The following is a 17,871-nucleotide window of genomic DNA, read 5'->3' as shown; positions in this document are numbered from 1 at the left end:
TAGAGCAACAACAGTTGGAACTCTTGAGTACGGATATATGGAAACTCTAAATGCAGATATTCGGAATGGCAAAAGCAAATGGAAAAAGGCACAAGTTGCTTCACAAGAGTTTGGAGATATAGAGACATGGAGTAGAGGATGGCAATCAGAAGGGCAAGAAGTTTCAAAGGGCAGGATTGATTGGTTTCTATATCGAGAGATGGTTCTTATTCCTCTTCTCTTCCCCTACTTTCGAAAAGTAAAGGCTTTACATCCTACAAAACGAGTATGGTTTGTGGATGATAATGTAAGTCTTCATTTGAAGGCTCACCGATCATTGGAAGATTATATGAAGAAGGAGGGAATCTATAGAGTGAAATTTTGGCCTCCAAACTCTCCCGATTTGCACCCTATTGAAAATGCCTTTGATTATCTCAAGGATCAGGTTGACGGCTATACACCATTAAACGGAGAGAAGTTTGAGAGAGCTCATGCACGGGTATTTCTTGAGGAAGAATGGGGGAAAAAAATGGATGGGAAATCTACACAATTATGTGCTTCGTTTAAGGACAAGTTGGAGCGGTGTATTGCAGTCAATGGGGGGAACAACTTTCGTGGGTAGATCAGTACGAGTAGAGTATGTACATGCATTTTCTCCAAGTACTTACACGCCCCACTTATTACGCACAGACCCTGTGGAAACTTTTGGGCCGCACGAGTATATTATAGATACGTCGGTTTTTTTTGTCTTCCATACGAAATGCGGTCGGTTGCCATCGTCTCCCCAAACCCTTCGTCTTCCCCGGACACGACAATTATGGATAGGATAGGATAGGATAAGATTCTTTGCTGTTTCAAACTATATTATGGAAAATTTGAATTTAATCGATATATTTGGGGCTACAGTAACTTACATTAGATGCCTATTTCTTATTTTTTGTGCAAGTTCTGTCATCATAGAGTAGCACCGGGTTCCGGAAAATATTTTAGCCGAAATACGGGTAAGCTAATAAGCGAGATGGATGAGGCACTGGTCACTACTCTCGCTCTTCCTTTCGACAACCCGATGGCCAATACCAGCCCCACCGATTACAAGAAACTCTTTTTGCAGGCCGAAGAGCGTCAGAGACAGGCCGAAGAGCGAGAGAAGCAGGAAACAGAGAGACGGAAGCAAGCTGAAGAGCGAGAGAAGCAAGCTGAAGAGCGAGAGAAGCAAGCTGAAGAGCGAGAGAAGCAAGCTGAAGAGCGAGAGAAGCAAGCTGAAGAGCGAGAAAAAAATGCCGAGGATAAAGAGAGACAGGAAAGGGAGCGCAATCAACGAACGACTTTTGCAGAACTCATGCGCTTCTGCCACAGTTTACTCTCCCGATCGTTGAGAGTCGAATCACCATCTCGCTCGACTACAGGTAACATACCCCTTCCCACCGGTAAATATTGCCCCACACGACTAGCACTGTGGACCGATTGTTCAGCTCGACAGCAAAAAATCTACAGCTCTGTGTGCAACTACCTCCAGCCAACCGAGGAAGCCGGAGCACGTTTGTTTACCCCCTTGATTGCGCTTGAGGAGGATGCAAGACGATTCGGTCTCCGTCCAATTAGCAGTGAACAAGGTCTCGAGAACTACGAGCGAACTGCTGTGGAAGATCACGTCCGTGATATAATTGCAGAGCTATGCAAAATCGACGCTGCCCGAGACGAATTCGGACTTGGAGATGGAATCTGGTTCGACAATCACACCAACTCTTTCAATCCAGGCGGTGGTAGCGAGGCAAATGCAGACCAACCATCAGGCATACATCGCCCCCGACCCGATCAGTTCTGCATCCACCGAGTCGATGGCAACACTAATACCCTCCTCACTACGGTCGAATACAAGCCGCCCCACAAGCTTTCTATGGAAGCACTTCGCGTGGGGCTTAGGGAAATGGACTTATGGAAATGCATGGTCAGATCAAACAAAATCACGACGAATCGCGCGGAAAAACTGAAATACAATGCAGAGCGGCTCGTGTGCTCCGCCATTGTTCAGGAATACCATGTGATGATCCAGGAGGGACTCGAGTACTCTTATATCACCAACGGGATCGCTCGTGTCCTTCTCCGCGTTCCATACGATGATCCTAGCACATTGTACTACTTTCTCTGTGATCCTAACAGCGATAAAAGTCTCCAAGAGCCGAATACCTCCATCGCCAGGGTTCTGTGTCTGTGTCTGATGGCATTCCATTCCCCTGTTCGTGACCAGGAATGGAGAAACACTACACAGTCACGTCTTTCTTTGTGGACAACTAGCTTCGACCACGCTCGTTCTCAGATCCCTAAGGAAGTCTTACCGCAAATCGCTCCGCACTCCGATAGTACCAACTCAGAGTATGTAAGTCCAGAACCGAGTTCAGACTACCAACCATCATCGCCTCCACTAGAATCTCCAACAGCAGGTCGCCGAGTGCCCACGAGGTCTCAAGCCAGCTGTGCCCCATCAGATGTCCGACACCGGCAGTCGCCAGAATCATCAGGCTCCGACTCGAATCCAGCGACCGCACGCAAACGAGGCTTCAGCCAGGTCACATCTTCCCCTTCCGCGCAACGAGCGGCTCATCAACGCGAGGCTAGGAAAGATCAAGGCAGCCATTCGAAACGCCATGATGCACAGTTTTGCACCCAGAGATGTTTATTAGGGCTGCAAACGGGAGGTATCATAGACGAGTGTTGTCCAAACGTGAAGCTTCATCGTCGGGGTCAAGACTTCATCAAACACCCCATCACCTCGGAGGATTTGATGGGTTTACTAAAAGCACAACTAGACGAAAACATTGACCGATGCATGCCCCTTGGAAATTGCGGGGCATACGGTGCGCCGTTTAAACTCATTTGTGCTAAATATGGCTATGTTGTCGTTGGGAAAGGGACCACATCGGGCCTCTGGAAAGAAGTCTCCCGCGAAGCGCAGGTATATAAAATCCTGCAGAAGGCTCAAGCATCCGCTGTTCCTGTCTTCCTCGGTACAATCGACCTGGCAAAAATTTATTTTCTTCATGGGGCTGGAGAGATCCGTCACATGCTCGTCATGGGCTGGGGGGGTGATAGCACCGCAACGATGGAACTGACCCCAGGGCTTCTTAGAGATATTCACAAATCGAACAAGGACATCGAAGCCTTGGGAATCGTCCACGAAGACCTTCGGCCTGAAAATGTCCTTTGGAATGAAGAGCTTGGGCGGGCATTAATTATCGACTTTCACCGATCTACATTAAGATTTCGGCCAGTTCCAAAGCGACCACGAGCGAAGCGACTATTGTTGCGAACAGAGTCAGGAGATGCAAAGCGTTTACGTTCGATGAGAGGCAGTCTTTAGCTTTTTGTATTTCAATAGCGATCGCATACTAGATAATGAAGCGTTTCGTTTATTGGTATTAATGACTGATCCAGTTTCTTTTGCTGCATCTCAACTTATATGAATACTCCGAATACTGCCAAGCCCTTGGCAATGAGGGGTAACTGGGCGTAGAATAGAATAGATAATTGAAGCTTTCTTCCACTCCGTATGAGAGTTATTGTTTTTAGGGGTTTGTATGGCGAGGTCGTCGAGTGCGGACGGTAGAATGGGTTTTCTATAACTGACATCATCTAATATAACACTATCGGAGCAGGAGCGGGAGCCAGAGGCTACTCCCCGTCGCACCTCTTCATCCCCCAAAACCAAGGTGCTTCTTTATATGGCCATCTTCAGCGCCCGTCCTCCCAGGCGACCACGGCGACTGAGATTACAAAATAAATTACGGACAAAATTAATTAATACTCTACACTTTTTAAATCTACACCTTTTATATCCTTTACACGTTGTACTCCAACCCTCGTGACATTCAACCACACGCCCGAACAACAACACACCACCAGCGGCCATATTCCGCCCCCCGACACAAATGCATTCCCCTCCAAGCATCTCGAGGTGTTACATCTCTCTCCTTACCACTCGCAACTCCAGCTCCTTGCCTCTTTCAGGCACATTGCATCCGAGCTGTGACCGTCGATCTTTCTCGCCATCTATCAACTTCAACTTCTTACGCCATAGAAATGGCCATGAGTCAATGTGCTCTATCATGAGAGCAGTGCCCCGCGTTCTAATCCTGGACGCCATCGACGCCCTCTACTCCGCTGTCTCAGAGGAACACAAATCAGCCATCGTGTTAACTACGGAGCCCAAGATTGCAGTGCAGTGTTGCGGCACAGTTACGATGCTTGCCACAGTGCTAAACTGTATGACAACAAGTGCCCCGCGCCTGATCCTGGACGCCATCGACGTGCCAGCTGGCCGATGGATGTTGGATCAAGGCGCGCCTGCCTGATTTGGAGGTTCCATTGGGTCACGATAACATCCTCGAGCTGCCCGAAGTGGTGTCGAGTACGGAGCCCAATGCAGGAAAAGGGATGGCCTGGGTCACGATAACAACCCCAAGGTGGCCGTGGTGGTGTCGAGTACGGAGCCCAAATGCAAGAAAAAGGGATGCCCTGGTCTGGGGTACGGAGCCCAGCTCAGGAAAGAGGTTGCCCTGGTCTGGAGTACGGGGCCCAACTCAGGAAAAAGGGATGCCGAGATCGGGAAGGGCATGGGGGAACTGGGGGGATTTGATGTGATGATGGGAGACTAACGTGCGCAGGAATACACGATACGGTTTTTACGACAGATACGGAAAGAACGGCGATGTGTCGATAACATCAAGTCCGCCAACCCACTGCCAGTCTAGAGCAATGCCAATCTTCCGCTGGTCCATCGCGGGCGCCCAGCTTATTATCTTGGGGGATTAATCGCGGAATGGAAGGCTCGACGGCTTCCAATTCTTGTTATAGGACCATGCAATCTATGCTGTACCTTTGGTCCGACGACACACGACGTACTATATAGTCTACAGCAGTATCTCTGTATGGGAGATACGAGATACGAGACTCAAACGGTGGGATAATTAATTGACTTCAATTAACTACAGTAACAGCAATTGATATGTCGCTGGTATACAAAACTGAGTACCGCGGTGTTTGTTCCCTTGTTCCTGCCCCGCATTGTGCCATTGTGCCATACTGGAAATGTGGAATTCCCGCGTTAACTAACTACGGAGCCCAGAATTGGAGTTGATATTTTAAACTCGTTATTTGTACTCCAATTCTGGGCTCCGTATTAAAATGTACGAGCTTGCCCCTTCGTGCCGTCAAAGGGCTCCACATTCGTCCCTTTCGCCAACGAGGCCGCGAGAACTACCACCATCACGCAATTGACGATCGGAATTGCTCCATGCCTACTAAGCTCGTTAGTACACGGATTGTCACCAAACACATGGGATTTTTGTAGGTGAACAGTCAGAATGTGAGGAGGGGTCAGCGAGGGGTTGAGAGGTCAGTGGTAATTATAGGTGGTATTCATTATCTCATTCATACCGTTATTTCTCACCAGGGACATATATATAGCCTGTCGTGTGCCCCCCCCTACATTTCTTGATCTCTTGATTACTCTTTAACTACACGCTCTACTTCACTTTATATACCCAAAGCGTCCTTTTTTGGTCCTTTCAACATGGCACCAGCCCTCTTCGAGTCGCTTCCCACGGCGCCGTACCAGAGCAAGAAGGCCGTTGATACTACCATCTTCCACGATGGCATCAAGACCTCCGGGCAGCACCCTCCCCTCTATGACCAACTGAGGCCATACTCCGAGTTTCCCAAAGTTTGCTCTGGTCCGTCACTGTGGAAGCCGGAGGACTACAAAGACAACCCAGAGAAATGGGTGCATAGGTTCACTGCCGAGGAGATCGAAGAGCTCGGCTCCGTGGCAGACAAGTTCATCGCAGATGGCATTCCCCTAACTGGCATTTCAAAGGTATGTCGTTATCAGTCTTCAAAAGCGGCGTTTCTGACAAATCGTAGAGCAACTTCGTTCTCCCAAAGCTCGGGATGCTCCTATCAGGTGTTAAGCACGACCTTATTGAGGGCAAGGGATTCATACTCTTCAAAGGTATCCCAGTCCAAGTATGGGATAACCACAAATGCGCCGCTGCATACATGGGACTCGGCACATACCTGGGCTACTTCATCAGCCAAAACTCCCGCGGTCACGTCCTTGGTCACGTCAAAGATGTTGGCGACGACGCAACACAAACCGACAAAGTCCGCATCTACAGAACAAACGCTCGGTAAGTTTCTCTCGCATTCCCCATCCTAACTTTAAACTAACTCCCGCACCAGCCAATTCTTCCACGTCGACGACTGCGACATCGTGGGCCTCCTCTGCATAGCCCGCGCCCTCGAAGGCGGCGAGTCCGACCTGGCCTCCACCCAACACGTCTGGAACACCCTGCAACGTGAGCGTCCCGAAGTCGCCGAGACCCTCACAAAGCCCATCTGGTACTACGACCGCAAAGGCGAGACGACCTCCGGCGAAGACGAGTACGTGCGCCAACCCCTCTTCTACCTCGAGACCGGCTCCGACAACCCGCGCGTCTTCGCAAAGGCCGACCCCTACTTCCTCAAGTCCCTCAAGCGCTTCTCGGATATCGGGGAGATCCCGCCGTTGTCGGCGGAGCAGCTGGAGGCGCTAAAGGTGCTGGAGGATACGTGCATGAGGCTTAGTCTGCATATGGTGCTTGAGCTTGGGGATATCCAGTTCTTGCATTCGGGACCCCACGTGTTCCACTCGCGCACAGCGTATAAGGATAACCTTCCCCCGCTTCCAAGGCGCCACTTGATGCGTCTCTGGCTCGCGGTCCCGGAGAGTGAGGGGGGGTGGAAACTTCCCTTCCATGACTCGAATGAGAAGAAGCGCGGCGGGATTCAGGTTAATGATACACCACCCGTCTGTCCTCTCGATGCGGAGTAAGAGGCTCCTCCTTTCAAATGAAAACCAGAAGCATTCGCCTGGCGCGGTGCTGAAATTGGACGCGGAGTACTATTGTACACGACTCTTTTTCGATTCTTACACACCCCCTCGCCGCCGCGGTCCCGCCTCACATCACGGCACACATCAGATCCACACCCCTCCCGTACGGATTCCGGCCGATATGAACACCATGCCGCACCCTCGTCACCACGCGCGTGGTATTCAGACAATACCCCCCCTCTCTGGCACCGTCCCAAGGACACAACCGCGCACAGCAGGTCCGGGTCACCCTCGGGCCGTGGGCGGAGCACTCGAAGACGAGGTGTGAGCAGTTTGAGAAGCCCAGATCGGGGGCGCAGGGGGAGGTGATTTCCATCCAGGTATGGTGGCAGGTTGGGGAATGGAGGGTTCGGACGAGGCACATTGTTGAGGTGTATATATAATGGCTTGTGATGAATGATGATATTAATGATACTTTTGGTATTGAAGTTTGTTCTTGTGTTGAGAGACGTGGAGTGAGTGAGAATGGGCAGTCATTTTGTATAGCGCGGTTGCTTTGAATCATGCGCGCTGTGTGAATTTCTTGGTTTATATTTGAATCATTAGAATACAGTGAATCTCCTTTCTAAACGCGACAATACAATACAGCTTCAATCCCATTCCCAATGCCACTACCATATAATACACCCACCCCGCCCACGTCCAAGGTATCAATACACCCCCCATCTTCAATCCACATCACTTCCCCTCCTTCCCTCCCTCTCCCCCCAACTCCCCTCCCTCATCCTCCCCTTCTAAATCCCTAGTAGCCTTCATCAACTCGTACAACTGCCCTATTTGCTGATCTGCATAGACAACACCCATTAGCACCCACATAACGGAAAAGTGAAGGATGGAAGAAGACGTACCGCTCATCTTATCGATCTTGGCTTTGTCCAGCACCTCGCCCTGCCAGGAGGAGCCTTCGAGTTTTTGGGCGTAGAGTTGCCATTCTGTTAGGAAACCGATCTGGGGAGGGTGTTAGCTGCTGTTTCCCCTATGGTTGACCCCGACCCTCCGCTTCCATCCCCTCCTCATCCCAATTGTTCACTCATCCTCCCGCTGCTCCCTTCCCCATCTCCCCCCAACCTCACCAGCCCAAAAGAAAACACCCAAGAACTCACAATATGCATCGGATTCTCCACCTCCCTATGCGTTCTAAACTCCCCCTTAACATACTCATCCCCCAACACCCTCATCTCCCTCGGCAAACACTTCCTATGCGCCCTCAACAACCGTCTATACAGCGGTATCGGCGGGAGCAGCGCCGAGGGCGGTGCGCGACCGGCTGGTGTTAGGGTGGCGGCGCGCGCGAGGAGGGGGCGGAGGGTGCGCATTGTGTTTTGTTTATTTTGGGGGCGTGGTGGGAGGTGAGAGGGAGGAAAGTAAAGGGTGGTGATGGGGTAGATCCGAGGTTCGTGGGTTTGGGGTTGAAGCTGTCAGCCTTGTGGCGAGGCTGTGCGGGGGAGAGGGAAAAGTTGCGGGGATGACGGTGGGGGTTGCGATAAACACGGTATTAGAGGGATTAAATGAGGTGTTGATGGGATTATATTATGACTGGATTGGTTGATTGATACTGAGTTTCACACTCGAAAGAACTATCGCTAAATCAACGACACCACCAACCTCACCACACCACGGCGCCGCCGCTCACGGCACAGCAATCATGCTCGACACCCCCGACACTGCCCACGTCCCGTTTACACACATCTACGAACCAGCAGAGGACTCATATCTTCTCCTCGACACATTTTCCTCCCCGCCCCTCACTTCACTTTTCCGATCTCTCTTCCCCATCTCTCCCCCCTCGCCGTCCCCACTCATCCTCGAAATCGGCACCGGCTCAGGCGTCGTCCTCGCCTTCCTCACCGCACACGCCTCAACCATCTTCGGGCGCCCGGATGTCCTAGCATGGGGCGTGGATATAAATGAACATGCCTGTCGGGCGACGAGGGAGACTGTTGCTGTTGCTGTCCGCGAGGCAGGAACTGGGGGAGGAGGGACGTACATCGGCAATTGCGTAGGGGACCTGACCAGCGCAGTGGAGGAGGGGAGTGTGGACGTCCTAGTCTTCAACCCCCCCTACGTTCCCACCCCCGACGTCCCCGCCCTACAAGAAGGAGACGGCGATAAAGAGGCCCCGAGCGACAGGGAAGTAGCTTATGAGCGGGAAAGCCGCCTGCTGGCGCTTAGTTACGCGGGGGGGAGGGATGGGATGGAAGTCACCGACCGGTTATTGGCGGAGATACCGAGGGTGTTGAGTCAGAGGGGGAGCGCGTTCGTGTTGTTGTGTGCGCAGAATAAGCCGGAGGATGTGATGAAGGGGGTGAGGGTGTGGGAGGGCGGGTGGGAGGCGGAGGTGGTGGGGAGGAGTGGGATGAAGGGGGGGTGGGAGAAGTTGGTTGTGGTTAGGATTTGGAGGGTTAGCGGCGGTGAATAAAATCGTGTCAAGTCGACTTTGGGTACGCTGTGATTAGAAACCCTGCATGAGGTGACCTGGAGAGTGGTAGGAAGGACGATTGCATTTTATATCTGCCAGTCCTCTCGCGCGTCAGCTCATCCTTTCTTTTCCCCCTAATAACGCCAGAACAACATTGCCATGCAGCCACTCCCAAAGGCCATACAGAACCCATCCCTCCCCCCCTATAATCCCCCTCCATCCCCATCCTAACCCTTAGAACCCCCTCCCCCTTCCTCCCCCCCTTCCTCCCCCCCTTCCACCACCGCCCCTAAACCCTCCACCCCGTCCCCCACCCCTCCCTCCCCTCGGTCCTCCACGTCCACCCCTCGCACCCGCCTTATCAGCCACCTCCTTGCGCGCCTTGTTCTTCGGCTTCGGCGCGTCGTCGATGAGTAGCGTGTCCAGCGGCAAAGAGTCGGGGAGGATGTAATATCGGATCGTGCTGCCACGGAGGTTGATGGTGTCGAGGGCGACGGGGTCGCGGCCGCGCGCGGTCATCTTCACGGTGCGGAGCGCGGTGTTCATTTGGGGGGAGACGGATGTGATGGTTCCGTGGATGATGGTGCCTGGTGGTGGTGTTAGTCGTGTGTGTCCGGGGAGGGAGGGGGAGGTGGGTGCATGGTTGCGTGGTTGCGTGATGTGGCGTTTCCGGAGTATTAGCGTGTTGGGGGGTATTACCATTCTTAAGCTCAATCGTCACCGTCTCGTTCGCGCACTTCATGAGGAATCTAGACATCGTCAGTACCTCTCTTCACAGGTCCCATCCAAGCTCAAGGCTACACCGAGCTTTCGCAGGAGGAGCTCCGCGATTGGAGGGGGCGCGGCGTACCTAACGAGCTTCATCTTGACAGTGGTCTGTCGGTCGTGACAGAGCTATCGAGATGGTGAGTCGTGGTTGTGTGGGTTTGAGAGAAAGAGGCGCATGCAATTTGTATGTCGTGCCGCCGCCTGGATTGTGCGAGGTTGAGGCTCTGATCGCGATCTCGAACTTTTGGAGCTAGGCTCCGTCGACGCCTTGGATGCGAGGTGTCGACTTTAAGACGCAAGGCTACACGTGACGGTTTCCCCAAAACCCAGCCAGGTTGTAGGAATTATGGGCAAGATGCATGGATTTGATCACAGAGGATGAGGGATATAGATTTATTGCCTGTTGAAGACGAGACTATGTACTGTGTAACTGCGAAACTGACCAAGCTTCCATCACTATCGCGCCCAGGATATCTAATTCCAAACTCCCCAACGCACATCAGAACCTCGGTAACCAACGAAACCAGCATCACACCTCTCCCCAGCTATTCCAGACAACGCCCTATTTATCCTTCTCATTCTCCGACACCCTCTCCCACTCATCCTCCGTACTAACATCACTCTTACTCCTCAGCGGACTCTCCGCCAAATCCCTCTTCACCAACCCCTCCACCTCCTCCCTAACCTCCACCCCACTCCCCCGCTTCACTCCCACCACAGTCTGCGCATCCGTATCACTCTCGCTGCTCTCCCCCCTCGCCTCCGCCTCCTCCCTAGCCTTCTCCTTCTCCGCCGCCTCATGCGCCCGCAGCTCAGCTACAAACCAGTTGATACCCCACCACAGCGATCCGCACAGCACAGAGAGCACCACGAAGTGGATCGAGAAGGTCGCGATTAGGAGCCCGAAGAAGGTAACTTGTAGTGCCGCGAAGGAGACATTCGTGGCGATGAGGAGGGAGGATGTGGGGCCGGGAGTGAAGATGGAGGTCATGAGGTCGGTGAAGAAGGTCGCCATGGCGGCGGGCGCGGTGGATTGGTTGCGGGCGGCGGTTTCGCGGGTTGGGGTTGTATATTAGAGTTTCGCGACTGTGCGTGAGAGGTCTGTTGTACTGTATCTCGTCTGCGCGGTGGTTGTCAGTAACATACTCTATGCGCGCTTCACTTCCATCTCGGGCACGCAGGCAACTCACCTAACTTGCGCTGTCTCTGTCTCAAGAACGCTCAGAAAAACAGGATAGAGGGTATCGCGGGTATCTAAAGCGTAGCAAAGCGACTTTATTATAAGGCGACACGCGTCAGTGGGTTAAGGACAGAGTGTGCAAGTGTCGTCGTCGTTGGAGAGGGAGGAAGAGATATGTTGCGTTGCTTGATTTCCCTTGTTCCCGAATGCGATGATACCGCCTGACTGATACCCCACCCCACCGTAGCAACGCCTGCCTGTCCGCCCGCTCGTGTCGTGCCTACACTCACTCACACCTCGGGGAATAATTGAGTGGCCATCCATGCACCCCCGCCAGATCATTGGGTCGCGATTCACGCTCGGGGTTGGGTTTGGGACATGACGCGCTGGTGGCCAGTACTTTTTGTTGACTTTAGGCACTACAATAAGGACGGGAGTTGAACAGGGATATCTGCTTTTGGGAACTGTACGTGTAAACAAAGAAACACTCATTCATTCATTCAATCCTAGCCTGCCAAAAGAACTTCCTTGCGACGAAAGTGTTTCCCAATCAACAGCTATCGAACCTACAATAACTATCACTAGCAACAAAAAAGTATTGCAATATGATCGATCATCCCCCCCCTTTCGACTCCCAGCAACGAACCAGCGCTCGCCCAATAATTTTCCCCCTTTAATGCAGCAATCTATCTCGCCGCCGCTGTTGCAAACACCTAGATCCGCCCATCCCAATAAAACCATATGTATATATGTGTCTCCAATGCTATTAATCGTCTCTGTCCTCAAAAAAACGCCCCCCTTCCCAAAAGCCCGCTTCTTTGCAAACGTTTCCCTAAAATAGATAAAAACACAAACGCCAGAAGAGGACGATACACCGCCCAATGCCCGCCTTAAAGCCGCATATGCCTCGCCTTGAAAATGGCCACCTTGTCGTCATAGAAGAGGATCTCCCGCAGCCGCAGCGACGTCCTGTTGCCCTCCGTATCCGAATCCACCTCTGATCCGCCGTCAAACTCGTCACTGTCCTCAGAAAGCTCGTATCCAGCGCCTTCCGTCTCGACAGCCTCGGTAGCCGTCCCATCGTCATCATCTGCCTCGCTCTCGGCATCATCATCGTCCGCATCACTTTCAGCATCCTCGTCTTCCTCATCTTCCGTCATCTGCTCCCCAAGCTCGCCGTGCGCCGTCACCGCCTCATCGCCTGAGTGTCTCTCGCCGCTGGGACGGTTCTCCAGGATCTCAAAACACTTGTTCGAGATGCCCAGGTAGCAGAGTTCAATCTCCGGCCGCAAGAATATCATGTCCACGACTTGCATCGCGAGCTCCTTCGGGTCATACGCAGGCGTGACGTGGTCGCCGATGAAAGGGATGTTCAAGGATCGTAACCCTGGGATGTTAGGAAGCCGGCGGAGAAAGAAGTGCTATGGATTCGTTAGCAAGAGTTTCAAGTTATTCAGGTTATAGGCTTACCCAGTCTCTGTAGTCAATGGCGACGCTGAGTTCCTTGAGACTAGTCATATTGCCACCTGTAATATACGACAGAGCTTCATTGGACAGCATCCACGTTCTCCAGCGAGCGTTCTCGCTCGATACGGACGGACCTCTCGGAATCCTATCTGAAGAGTCGATGAGGAGTTTCTTCAAACTCTTTCGATGCCTTCTGAGAGGTCCCTTGTATATAGCATCAATAGTCACCGAGCTACTAGTCTTTTGACGGCGATCTTGGAGAAACAGAACCTCGAGAGTATTCGGGGCGAGAGTATCCTTCAGGAATGAGATCAGTGACGGCGTTGCAATGTCTGTATGTATGTGCTTCAGATTTAACTGGTACTCCATGTGAGGGGTGGCTTTAGATGAGTTTGTGCCGAGCTGGGGCCGGAACTGGCGCCGCAGCATTCTCCAGAGACTCTCATGGTATGCACAATCCAGGATAGTAAGCGACTTGAGCGTCGTCCAGTCGAATGCTTTCTGCAAGACATATATTGAGAGCGGTACGCGTTCCAGCTCAAGAACCTGCAACCGGAGCTTCCCTATGAGCAATTTTCGCTTTGGCGGCCCGGACCCATCAGCAGATTTCTCAGAAGCTGCGTCTTTCTTCGGGGGCCGCCTATTCGCCGAAGCGGGAATACCGAAGGGCTGCGATATGTTAAGCTGAGAGATCTCAACGGCGGGTGATATGATGTTTGATGAAACGCCCAGATCTGCATCCCCGGCATCATTTATCAAAGGTTCCGTGTCGGTTTTTGATGGATCGCTTTCGTCCTCGACATGGTCATGGCCGCCATGATCCGCAGGAAGAAGCTGAGCGCCATCAATAAGTGCGTTTGTTGATGATATATCTTGGTCGACCATATCCATCAATTGGGAGTGATGCTCGATAGCAGCATCTGAGGCAGCCGTGCCCCCCAAATTAAGGGCCTCTATGCCAGTAAGCATATCTGTTTGTCCGCCATCAGGTACTATCGTGGTTTCCGATTTAAGCGCCACTGGAGCCTTCGCGCTTCTGTGGATATCAAACACGCGCCCCATAATAACGCCTAGCACACCACCAAGCCTCAGATCCCCGATTTTGCTTTGGGCGCCAGGCCATGTTTGATCGTGGTCAACTTGGTGGAGGCCAACCGAATCCCATGGCATAACAAATGGGCGTTCACAGGCCTTTCGTGATATTCCAACACGAAGCGCCTGCAAGCGGTCCTTCGACCTCTCAATGAGAACGCTCATCTCATCGAGATAAGAGACCTCGTCGATGTCTAGTACACTCAGAGACTTCAAGGGCGGCAAGACGGAGAGCGTGGGATGCTCAACGGAATTGTGAAACGAAGCCGGCCTAGAGCCCACAAAGTGAGGGTTTAACGGATGCTGAAGGTTGTCTTGAGGAAGTGGAATGCCTATCGACGTCACGATAGAGTTGGGGGGTATAACTGATCCACCAGGGGCAGTAAGGCTCGAGCCACCAGGCGGAGTGGGCTGGTCCAGGGAGTTATCATGCCATCGTACAAGGAACTTCTCCAGTCGACATTCTCCAGGCTTATTATTTCGCTCCAGGGAGGAGAGGGACAAGAAGACATCCCTCAGAACGCCAGTCGGCATGTCCCAGACAAATGTCTCCAGATTAACCATCCGGGCCACTGCCAATGCCACCAGCGTCCCAAGCATCTTTCCGCTCTCTTTCGTTATCATATAGTCCTGCACCCAATCGGATGGCCCATTGCCCAGCGAAAACTTCCTCGTATACATAGAGTAGTTGTTCCCTATCCGTAACCTAGAGCCAGGAGGGGGCGGTGAAGCCGACGCATCAGCATCTGACGGCTTTGGCTCTTGAGCTAAAGATAAAGGCTCGTATAGTCGGTGCGACATCACCAGAGTTGACAGACCATAAGTCAATGCATCAACTCCGGTTCTTGTATCGGATGTCGACGTAGCATCGGGCCATACGATATCGAATCGGGAGTAGATGTGTGGTATCGCAAGGCTATGGAGAGCCGAGTGGGTGAGAGCCAGAGCCGTGAGGTCATTCGTATGAGTGATCTATAAGACGGTACACCGTTAGGACACACAGAATATATCTTTGGATAAGGCGCTACATACCTCACTGACGATCTCCTTGAGCACATCTACAGGGAGATCCAGGAGCTTGAGCGGTCCTTGCCGCCGCGGAACAGAAGGCCACTCGGGGCCTCTCTTCTTCGGGGGTTTCGATACCATCTTCCTAAATCCACTGTCGCCTTTTGGACTCTCTTCAACATGCCCGATGTCTACCATGGCGAGAGGCGGCGCCAATCCCTGTGTGGGAGTAGCGGACGGATCATTGGACGACACTCCAGAGGTTGCAGATTTTGAGTGGGGGGTATGTCCTGTATCAGACTCTGGGGCCACAGAGTCAGGATTGGAGGATGTATGTGCTTGCTCGTCGTTCATAATACAAATATTGACCGATGAGTCGATATCGCGTGTCGGCCTGGTTGGCCTTCCTTGCTCGGCCGGTAGCTGAGATTCCGATGAGGCGGGAGCGATGGAACAAGGTCACGAGGGATATATCGAGATTCAAAATACCGTGTAGTCGGCAGGAGAGGTCAATATTGAGGCTGTAGAGGCTTAGGTCCCCAGTGGCCGTGAGCCGCAAGGCGGTTGTCAATTTTGTCGCCTAGCCAATCACATCACGCACAAACATTTGGAGCCTTTGGAGCCTCAGGCGCTATTATCTAGGCCAACAAATATGATGTGAATACAAACACGGCCATATATGACTGTACTGTTAACGGGTCAGTTGTTCAGCAAAGGTATAGCAATGGTCCATAGGGTTGGCATCCTCTCCCAGAGGCAAACAAGTTGTGGTTTCCACAGTGGAAGTTTTTCAACTTGGAATATTTATGGGTCCTTCTCCAGATATTTAGCAAAACAACTTCCCTAGCTCAACTCCGAGGTCGATCCTTATAAAAATAAACACACCCTTGAGCGTCACTTTATGTCGTCCAAATGCATCCCTACCATGGATCTCCATCCGACCACATGTGGCAGATAGGTGAATCGCATCTCGTGCCCTATCAGTCCGACCGACCCGTCCGACCGACCCGTCCGACCGACCCGGACTCCGAAGCGAGCTTGGCTAAGAATCTCACCTAAAGACGGCTGCACGGCTTCAACCTGGTCCTCTGTTTCTGTCCTGTAGAGGTAGGTGCTGACGGGCTGAAGAGGGGGGGGGAGCTTTATCAAGAAACATCTATGTTGCATCGGGGAGGGACCGCCTGTGCTCGACTGGATCATCTGCCGTCGCCATGAGCAGGATTCGAGACGAAGAGATTGGCCATCACATTGATTTTATTATCGTCACAATTTTGGCTTGTTTCGTTTCTAAATGATCGCTGACGGGGGTAGATATGAGGGGTAGACGATGCCATCCATGTCTGATGGGTAGGGCAAATGTATTTTTGGAAGCAGCTCCACGACAAGCTGTCTGCACGGGCTCTGTGTGGAGAAGAACGAAACGCAACCTGGTGGGACCTGGGGCGGGTTTTAGACGCGCTTCCCGCAATGTCAAGCGGCAAAGATCGAGCTTTGGCGACAAAGCCACTGCCGCTCGAGCCACTGCCGCTCGAAGTGGGGCAATATGTGAGAATTCTATTGTTGGTATGTGTACCGTTGCACGTTACAACGCGCTTGAGACACTTGGGGCCATAAGCTAACTGCTTTACTGGTAGTGAATGTCTCAGGGGATGACAAATTTGGCAGCACAATCTTAACCGCTGGTGCCGCACTACTGCAGAGTGACTGTCTGTCCAATCATCGTTGACTAGTGTTGCTAATTTTGGAATTTTAGGGTTGTTGCTCTTTCCTTCTCGTGCATTCTTGGGATTAACCTCGGAGCTGAAGGCCACCTACTGGGCTGCTATGGATGTTGTTGTTATTATTACATCTGTCAAAACAATGTGGCATTCCATTCCTGGAGATCTCACTAGGTGTTTCAGGAATCCTTGCGGGGAGAGCGGAATGGAACGACTTGGATTGTTGTGGTTTGTTGTGATCACTCGTCGATGTCTCGGCGGGACTCTCTGGTATTCCAGTGCAGAACAATGATCCCACGCCTCACCACGTGCATTGGAGTGTTCTTTATGCCTGCCGTCTGAGGGCTCCCGTGCGTGCGGAGTTGCACAATACAAGAGCCGGCTCGTACTGGTTCTCCATCGCAACGCTGATCATTTGGAGAATTCCAAATTGGTGGGAGACCAGTCGGACTCCGACCTACATAACGCTAACCCCCTCTGGGATAGCCCTGTTGTTCCGGCATGTGAGTGGCAGGAAGTCTCTCCGCCGGAATCGGGATTCGGGTGAATCGAAACATATACCCTTTCTAGCAACAACTGCTGTTGGGGATCTACGGCGTCTGCGTCTTTTTGTCTCCATCTCTCCCTGCCCCATTTCGTGGTGTCGTCTCTCTATCTTTGGCGCGCATGAGTGTCGTTATTGTTAGTCTAAGATAAGTTTACCACGCGCTGAACAGAGTCTAAGCCTCAGTGTAAGCGCCCGCGGCCTCTCTGACAATGGCCGTGGGGATGATTGGGGCATTCTTGGCACAGCCACGAAGAGAGCGGTATTCTGGAATGGTGTTGTACTCGGCGTGTCCAGGTGTGGCGCCCAAGATGTCGGTACGGAACGCGGCGGAGAGGCGGCGGGGGACCAAGTGCATTATGCAGCACTGTACAATGCAACCGAGAGAGTTATGCTCGAGGGTAAACTAGGAGATGCAGAGCAAGGGGTGGGGAGACAGGGGGTGAACAAAGGCCTTGACGTTCCGGGATTTGGTGAATTGCTGCGGTTCTCCTGTTCAAGCCAATCGTAACCGAGAAGCGAGGTGCAAGGGGTGTGGCCCAAGACTCAGGGATTACGATCCTTCGACGACAAGGCAAGTTTGTTTTTGGTTGTGAGGTTTAGGGGTGACCAGAACAGAGGTATTGGAGGAACCAGCCTGGAACATGAGTGGGCATTCGCCCGTTGCCAAGCCTTCCTGGCCAGTGGCACTCTAAATGGATTTCCGGCCCTGGTGAGAGAGATGCCTCGCCTGCCTCTCTGGGTCTCGTGCAAGGAAGGCTCCAAGGC

At 52.4% G+C, this 17,871-nt stretch overlaps 8 protein-coding genes across 8 annotated transcripts; 4 read left to right on the top strand and 4 right to left on the bottom strand.

Moving 5' to 3' along the window:
- Positions 1 to 997: 997 nt before the first annotated feature.
- VC83_07934 (uncharacterized protein) lies at positions 998 to 3,337 on the top strand (the record flags this gene model as incomplete). The annotated part of the gene is made up of 1 exon (XM_024471498.1): positions 998 to 3,337. One exon carries the CDS (start codon positions 998 to 1,000, stop codon positions 3,335 to 3,337), a length of 2,340 nt encoding a protein of 779 aa, XP_024321294.1.
- Positions 3,338 to 3,905: 568 nt separating this feature from the next.
- VC83_07933 (uncharacterized protein) lies at positions 3,906 to 4,328 on the top strand (the record flags this gene model as incomplete). The annotated part of the gene is made up of 1 exon (XM_024471497.1): positions 3,906 to 4,328. The coding sequence occupies one exon, from the start codon at positions 3,906 to 3,908 to the stop codon at positions 4,326 to 4,328; it is 423 nt and encodes a 140-aa protein (XP_024321300.1).
- Positions 4,329 to 5,421: 1,093 nt separating this feature from the next.
- VC83_07932 (uncharacterized protein) lies at positions 5,422 to 7,585 on the top strand. Its single transcript, XM_024471496.1, has 3 exons — positions 5,422 to 5,851; positions 5,899 to 6,164; positions 6,217 to 7,585. The coding sequence occupies exons 1-3, from the start codon at positions 5,549 to 5,551 to the stop codon at positions 6,845 to 6,847; spliced, it is 1,200 nt and encodes a 399-aa protein (XP_024321299.1). The 5' UTR covers positions 5,422 to 5,548; the 3' UTR covers positions 6,848 to 7,585.
- On the bottom strand, positions 7,586 to 8,403 carry ACN9 (acetate non-utilizing protein 9; the record flags this gene model as incomplete). The annotated part of the gene is made up of 3 exons (XM_024471495.1): positions 8,011 to 8,403; positions 7,756 to 7,855; positions 7,586 to 7,692 (listed from the first exon to the last, which is right to left on the bottom strand). The coding sequence occupies exons 1-3, from the start codon at positions 8,221 to 8,223 to the stop codon at positions 7,586 to 7,588; spliced, it is 420 nt and encodes a 139-aa protein (XP_024321191.1). The 5' UTR covers positions 8,224 to 8,403.
- On the top strand, positions 8,404 to 9,521 carry MTQ2 (S-adenosylmethionine-dependent methyltransferase). The gene has a single exon (XM_024471494.1). It carries the CDS (start codon positions 8,553 to 8,555, stop codon positions 9,324 to 9,326), a length of 774 nt encoding a protein of 257 aa, XP_024321298.1. The 5' UTR covers positions 8,404 to 8,552; the 3' UTR covers positions 9,327 to 9,521.
- Positions 9,522 to 9,560: 39 nt separating this feature from the next.
- On the bottom strand, positions 9,561 to 10,190 carry SMD1 (mRNA splicing protein smd1; the record flags this gene model as incomplete). Its single annotated transcript, XM_024471493.1, has 3 exons — positions 9,561 to 9,913; positions 10,026 to 10,075; positions 10,177 to 10,190. 3 exons carry the CDS (start codon positions 10,188 to 10,190, stop codon positions 9,561 to 9,563), a joined length of 417 nt encoding a protein of 138 aa, XP_024321200.1.
- Positions 10,191 to 10,656: 466 nt separating this feature from the next.
- On the bottom strand, positions 10,657 to 11,109 carry PKR1 (SMK killer toxin resistance protein; the record flags this gene model as incomplete). The annotated part of the gene is made up of 1 exon (XM_024471492.1): positions 10,657 to 11,109. One exon carries the CDS (start codon positions 11,107 to 11,109, stop codon positions 10,657 to 10,659), a length of 453 nt encoding a protein of 150 aa, XP_024321201.1.
- A 632-nt stretch (positions 11,110 to 11,741) lies between these two features.
- VC83_07927 (uncharacterized protein) lies at positions 11,742 to 16,184 on the bottom strand. The gene is made up of 3 exons (XM_024471491.1): positions 14,866 to 16,184; positions 12,745 to 14,805; positions 11,742 to 12,695 (listed from the first exon to the last, which is right to left on the bottom strand). The coding sequence occupies exons 1-3, from the start codon at positions 15,193 to 15,195 to the stop codon at positions 12,165 to 12,167; spliced, it is 2,922 nt and encodes a 973-aa protein (XP_024321196.1). The 5' UTR covers positions 15,196 to 16,184; the 3' UTR covers positions 11,742 to 12,164.
- Between the last annotated feature and the right edge of the window lie 1,687 nt (positions 16,185 to 17,871).

This window comes from Pseudogymnoascus destructans (assembly GCF_001641265.1).
Source record: "Pseudogymnoascus destructans isolate 20631-21 unplaced genomic scaffold scaffold_21, whole genome shotgun sequence".
Classification (NCBI taxonomy): domain Eukaryota; kingdom Fungi; phylum Ascomycota; class Leotiomycetes; order Thelebolales; family Thelebolaceae; genus Pseudogymnoascus; species Pseudogymnoascus destructans.
The sequence above is the reverse complement of the archived record's forward strand: the minus strand, read 5'-3'. Positions and strand labels throughout refer to the sequence as shown.